Source organism: Sinocyclocheilus rhinocerous, unplaced genomic scaffold (assembly GCF_001515625.1).
Source record: "Sinocyclocheilus rhinocerous isolate Xijiao unplaced genomic scaffold, SAMN03320098_v1.1 scaffold14, whole genome shotgun sequence".
NCBI lineage: Eukaryota > Metazoa > Chordata > Actinopteri > Cypriniformes > Cyprinidae > Sinocyclocheilus > Sinocyclocheilus rhinocerous.
In genome coordinates this window covers 109,964-116,872 of record NW_015629561.1, presented here as the reverse complement: position 1 = coordinate 116,872, position 6,909 = coordinate 109,964, and the positions used below count along the sequence as shown (strand labels likewise).

General features: G+C 33.8%; 1 protein-coding gene across 1 annotated transcript; it reads right to left on the bottom strand.

The window, feature by feature from the left end:
- Positions 1-971: 971 nt before the first annotated feature.
- LOC107739299 (vesicle transport protein GOT1A) lies at positions 972-3,107 on the bottom strand. The gene is made up of 5 exons (XM_016551377.1): positions 2,838-3,107; positions 2,453-2,544; positions 1,574-1,752; positions 1,303-1,366; positions 972-1,122 (listed from the first exon to the last, which is right to left on the bottom strand). Exons 1-5 carry the CDS (start codon positions 2,860-2,862, stop codon positions 1,081-1,083), a joined length of 402 nt encoding a protein of 133 aa, XP_016406863.1. The 5' UTR covers positions 2,863-3,107; the 3' UTR covers positions 972-1,080.
- Positions 3,108-6,909: the final 3,802 nt, after the last annotated feature.

Genomic DNA, 6,909 nt, shown 5'->3' with positions numbered 1-6,909 from the left:
TTTATTAAAAAATATATATATATAAATTTGTAACCAAAATGCTACTGATCTATCTAACAAACAATAATTATATAGCAACATAAAAGGAAAATAAGAACAATTTAAAAAAGGCTGCTGAAATTATCTATTGCATGAGAAAAAAAGCTCTATGAAAAGGACTTAAGAGCAGATTCAGACCCTCTTGGTTTTTACTTGGCTAACCAAACCACCTATCCAAAAACAAAATGTTAACATGCATATATATATTTAAAAAAAACACGTCAATGCACTGTAAATCGCTTTGATAAATTATCTGACAAATTTAAATACTGTATATCATTCAATCCCTCCAAACCCTAATGACCATCACATAGAATGCATATATACACACATAGACTGACAATTATGCAACTAAACATGATAATTGGAGTAAATGGCTTACCTTTACACTTGCAGGTATGGAGGTTGTGTTTGGTTCATACAACCTTCAAACATAATTTATCTTTCTCATACAACAATATTACCTGCGTCATAGCCTCCTCAGTGAATCGCAGACCTCCACAACCCTTCCCTCTTTCCCTCTGATCTTGTCTTTTTGCCCCGGGGTGGGTCCACCACCCATCCCTTTCACAGGAACATTCCGCAACCACAAAGCCTTTATATATTTGAACTCAATATCATTTTCTATTTGAGGGGGTAGTTCATTGAAGTTGGAGGGAGCAGACAGATGAAATAGAAATGAGATGATTGTAAAAGCACAGCTCTAAAATATGTATTCATAACTTGACGGGCTGAGAGCACATCAACAAGATTTTAAAGATCACTGGACATTTCATTTTTGCTTGTGTTCATCTCGAGAGGGAAATCGACAAAATTGCAAACTTACGCACATCTTGCGCTCTTCAAATCCTAATTTTTTTTTTTAATAATAAAAAAAAGAGATATATTTAAAATAAACTCAAAAATAACATTCTTGACTAGAACACTGGGCATGTTATGGTGAGTTTATTCAACATATTATAAAGGTAATAATAAAATAAAATAAAAATAAAATTTGAACAGTTCACTGCAGAAGCACCTCCAGATTTCCAGCATCTGCTCTTACACCATTGAGGAACTATTTCCAGATAACTTGTTTAAAATCTGAGAGAGAGAGAATATAAACAACAGATATTTTTTAGCCGCTCACTGAATGTTTAATTGCAGAGTTATATATTAAAAATAATTTAAAAAAATAATAATTTGGTTGCACTTAAATTTAATTGGTTGCTAGATTTATTGAAGTTTTGATCCAAGCATCGTAAAACAGCTTTTGTTCCATACCGTAGTTAAAAAAGGAATGTTCAAGGCTGCTGCAAGAAATCCAAAAGCCATTGGAAAGAATGACCTACAAACAATATAGAATTTAGTTATTTGATAGGAACAATCTAAAAACAATGCCAATTCAAGCAGAGAAAATAGCATGTATTTAGGGTAATGAATAGTAAAATAAAGGTTCCACAATTAGTTGCATCTTGGTTGGTTTGAAGTAGCAACATCTTGGAGGCGTCTGCCTCGCACATGAGGACAGGATATGATTCAACTATTTACTTACTTAAATAGAAGCACAAAGCCATAGGTCTCCACTAGCATGCCAATACGAGGCCATCTTAGTAGAACTAAAGCCACGCCTCCTAGAAAGAAGGCGGAGCTTCTGAGCTTCTGTCTCTGGAAAAAGAAGTGGGCCGTCCTCCTCAAGCCAATGATGAAGGCCAGACCAGAGAGAAACAGAATCTGATATAGGAGGGAAAAAGTTTGGAAAATACACAATATATGCCTATACACTATCGATCAAAATATTTTTTGATGTTTGTGGGAAAAGAAAAAAAAAACTTTTATGCTCACCAAGGCTGCATTTATGTAAGTAAAAAAATAAAATATTGTGAAATATTATTACAATTTAAAGTAATTTTGGTGCTTTAATAAATTTTAATGCATTTTTGTGATGGCTAAGCTGAATACTCCAGTTTCAGAAATCATTCTAATATTCTAATTTGGGGTTCAAGAAACATTTATTATTAACATCAGTGTTGAAAATATATATGTATTTTTTCAGAATTCTTTGAAGAATAGAAAGTTTAAAATAACAGCATTTATCGATTTATTTATTTATTTTTGTAACAATGTGAATTTCTTTACTGTCACTTTTGATCAATTTAATGCATTCTTGAATAAAAGTTAAAAAAACAGACCCAAATTTTGAATGGTAATGTATGGATTGTTCACCCCCAAAAAATAATTTAAAGTATTTCCAATAAAAATGTCTTTCACCCTCACTCTCAAAATGTAAAATATTTGATAAAAGTGACAAGATTGATAGAGAATGACAGAATTCAGTTTCTGTGTGAACTATCCCTTTAAGAAGCCTTTCCCATGACCAAAGATCTTCATAGTTTCTTGCGTCATATCTAAACAGCTCATTACAAGCACTTACGTTTCCAAATGCCAACAGGACCGAGTCAAAGTACAATAGTATTCCAAACAGCACAAAGAACACGCCGAATCCTGACAGACCCACACCGATTTCTAGAATCCAAGTCAGAATAGATTGGTTATAGTTGTATTCTTAGTTAGTCAATAAAGCAGATATTTCTGTGATCATTTAAAAAGGAGAACACTGTGTGGAAATCTTCTAGCCACTGCAAACAGAAACATGTCTAAAATACAGGCCACTCTTAATGTACTGATTTACATTGTTTTCATTTAATTGAACACCAACAATTTACATTAAGTGTGTGAACATAGCAATGTGTCTGAGTTGAGTTGTAACTGTACTCATACAGTGGTTAATGTATATTCAGTGAAAGAAAGACACTCACTCTGAAACTCTGTGATTGTGATCATGGTTTTCCCTCTGTTGTCTTTCTTGGCTCAGATCTCTTGGTTTTTGTTCCTCGGTTTTTACTGGTTTGTGTCTTTCACACAAATGCTTGACTTTTGAACCCTACTGAAGGGTGAACATTAACCAAACCTATTAGACTGATGAGAGAGAACGCTCAGCCTGATGATCACTTTATCTCATGTACACTCTATCAGTCCATTCACTCGTTCACAAAAGCATGTGTCCACACACCCTCCACCCTCATACTCACATCCCATTAATAACTTCATCTCTAATATGACAGCTGACCATGCATGCACCCTAAACAACACTCGTTCACAACTTAATATCCCCTGCCCTTTAATAAATTTTAATGTAATGTACTTTATAAGCATGACAAATAATTGCACATTTATATTAGCTGTGTTTAGAAGAAAACCGTGCAAAACAACATAAAAAAAAGCAAGTCAGTTTATCAGATACAATTTTGGTGTCTAGATCAAATTATTATATGGCTTGTTGGAATACTTGATCCTGATTGGTCAAGAGCGGTGTTCCATGAAAGAATGTTCCTGCCACGGATTTTTTTTTTAATTTTAAAAGGTAATTATGACTTTTTTTCCCCCTCACAATTGTAAGTTTGTATCTCACAATTCAGATTTAGAATTGCGAGTTTTGTCACAATTCTTCTCAGAATTGCATGTTTATACCTTTAATTGAGTTAACTGCAACTAAAAAATGACAAATTTGTAATTGCAAGTTTACATCTCACAAGTCTGACTTTTTTTTTTTAGTTTACATTTTCTCACAATTCAGATTTAGAATTGCGAATTTTGTCACAATTCTTCTCAGAATTGCATGTTTATACCTTTAATTGAGTTAACTGCAACTAAAAAATGACAAATTTGTAATTGCAAGTTTACATCTCACAATTCTGAGGAAAAAAAAGACAGAATTACAAAGTGACATCTCACAAGTCTGACTTTTTTTTTTTAGTTTACATTTAGCAAATCTTGACATTTTTCTCAAAATTCCGAATTTAAATCTCACAGTTCTGTTCAGCTTCTCTCTCTCTCTCATAATTCCAAGTTTACATCTTACAATTCTGACTTTTTTTCTCAGAATTCTGAGTTTATATCTCACAATTCTGATTGTTTTTCTCAGAAATCAGTTTCGCTCTTATTTCATGCAAACACAACTGCTGCCATCTTGTGTCTGTTATCAACTGTAGAGAGCATGTACATTTTGCAAATCTTGACATTTTTCTCAAAATTCCGAATTTAAATCTCACAGTTCTGTTCAGCTTCTCTCTCTCTCTCATAATTCCAAGTTTACATCTTACAATTCTGACTTTTTTTCTCAGAATTCTGAGTTTATATCTCAGAATTCTGATTGTTTTTCTCAGAAATCAGTTTCGCTCTCTTATTTCATGCCAACACAACTGCTGCTATCTTGTGTCTGTTATCAACTGTAGAGAGCATGATCTTGAAGGACTTCAGTATTAATATTACTGTAATATTATTGCAGTGTTATAAATATACAAATCAATAATTTGTGTTCTTTATTTGATGAATAGTCCTTAAATAAGCACATAATGTAGCCTGCAGTTCGCCTGCTGACTCAACATTAGCCCTTACTTGTGGAAGTGGAAAACAACATGCTCAAATGCAGTTGGTCCTAAAATCTACACATGCACCTCTTTCTTCCTTATCTTTCCTCATTCACTTCTGACAACAGTGTTATTTAGACACCAACAGGCCTGCCATTACCCACTTTGTTACCTCATCTACAACCCATTCCTCTATTGATATCTGTTGAAAGAATCTCCAACAAGCTCTTTATTTTCCATTACACAGATACCTTCTCATTCTATCCACTCATTCATCCTTTTCTGTGTTTAACAAATGTTTAAGAAAGTGAACTTTCTATTTAGACAACCAACTGTTACTTTTTTTCTCAGAATTCTGAGTTTATATCTCAGAATTCTGATTGTTTTTCTCAGAAATCAGTTTCGCTCTCTTATTTCATGCCAACACAACTGCTGCTATCTTGTGTCTGTTATCAACTGTAGAGAGCATGATCTTGAAGGACTTCAGTATTAATATTACTGTAATATTATTGCAGTGTTATAAATATACAAATCAATAATTTGTGTTCTTTATTTGATGAATAGTCCTTAAATAAGCACATAATGTAGCCTGCAGTTCGCCTGCTGACTCAACATTAGCCCTTACTTGTGGAAGTGGAAAACAACATGCTCAAATGCAGTTGGTCCTAAAATCTACACATGCACCTCTTTCTTCCTTATCTTTCCTCATTCACTTCTGACAACAGTGTTATTTAGACACCAACAGGCCTGCCATTACCCACTTTGTTACCTCATCTACAACCCATTCCTCTATTGATATCTGTTGAAAGAATCTCTAACAAGCTCTTTATTTTCCATTACACAGATACCTTCTCATTCTATCCACTCATTCATCCTTTTCTGTGTTTAACAAATGTAAGAAAGTGAACTTTCTATTTAGACAACCAACTGTCCTTCACAACATTACTATAAAGTCTTAATACTTTCAATTAGAGCATGTATCATAAACATACATCGTTAGATATTTATTAGTACCATATTCCATACTGCTGACACATTTTCTTGGCTTTCACTTTGTGCTTGTGTTGTTATTGTCAAAATACACAATTTATAGTTGCTTTCAAGTCTCATCCTTAAAATGAAATGCAAATGTAAATTAAATAAAGCAAATATTCACCACTAAGCTTGATTTCTTACAAGCAATGTTACAAGTGGCCCAGAAAAAAATTGTGGTCTTAATAAGTGGTTGGAATTTCTGTGAAAAAACGTCAAGTCAAGTCAAGCCAAGTTTATTTGTACAGCGCTTTTCACGATACAAATCATTGCAAAGCAACTTTACAGCAAATTAAGTTTCTACAATATTTAGTGGTAGCTTATCAGTGGTGACTGTCAATTAATGTACATATGGCAGAAATGTACGGAAAAATCAATTTAAGACGTAATAAAACAGACGATGAACACTATTAACAGCAATTATTATATGATGCAATCAAACTAATAGCAAAATGTGGTAGTTCTGTATGTAGTTTCAGGGTTGGCATCATCTGAGGTCCTCTGAGGGGTTGGCATCATCTCTTCTCAGGTGTTCTGGATACAGACTGAAGCTTGTGTAAATCCTAAAACAGAGAAACAAATAGAGACATAATTAGCGTAGCTGCTGTTCCAACCAAGCAAAATTGATTTGTTTAACCCAAACTAAAGAATAATAATGTGCATTAATGTGTGTGAATAGAGTATTTGTAATGTAAGCGAGGTTAGCGGCAACCACGCTGGCGATGCTAGCGGGCTATATGCTAATAGCAGACTCGGGAAGTCAAAATAGAACTAGTGATAACAAGGCGCTCTGATTGTTTTTGTTGTAGAATACGATAGGGGATATATTCACACGTTATAGAAACGAAAATTATGGTGTATAAAATTGATTTTAAGATAAAAAATTAGACGACAAAGAATTAACTTGACGGAGCTCAAACTCAAAACACACGGCAGCAACAAACAGGAAGTGACGTGTCAAAAAACGTGTTGGAATGTTGAACTGACTGACTTCTGGCTCAACATTATGGGTTTGATTGCGGCGTATTCCATTTCCAACTGTCATAACAAGACTAAGGCTTCAAACTCTTGTAATAAATAGGCTTCATATATTTATTTGGCTGAAATTAATCCAGTTTACCTCACAAGTTGCTAAAAAGAGCTTCTGTTGTAACTCAACTTGTAATATAGTGTAACCTTATCTACATCCAGGGAGATTTGCACATTTGCAATGACAAGTGAACGAAATCTTGGTCTAGGAGTAAAGTGTGTCTCATGTTTAAAGGTGCTGTATGTAAGTTTTTGACTCTACTAAAGCATAAAAATACCATAATATGTTTGCAGATATTTAAGAAACATGTTAAGTTAACATATTTGTTTATCTGAAAAACAATGCTACAGTCAGTTATTCTCCTTTGAAAATGTGTGTTCCGGGCCGGAATGTCGAGCT

Bases quoted from the DNA above. Each gene is read 5' to 3' on its own strand.
- LOC107739299 (XM_016551377.1), bottom strand. From the start codon at position 2,862: ATGATCACAATCACAGAGTTTCAGA. The intron at 2,545-2,837 runs GTGAGTGTCTTT...CTTGGATTCTAG, and splicing joins CACAATCACAGAGTTTCAGA to AAATCGGTGTGGGTCTGTCA. The intron at 1,367-1,573 runs GTAAGTAAATAG...TATTGTTTGTAG, and splicing joins GGCTTTGTGCTTCTATTTAA to GTCATTCTTTCCAATGGCTT.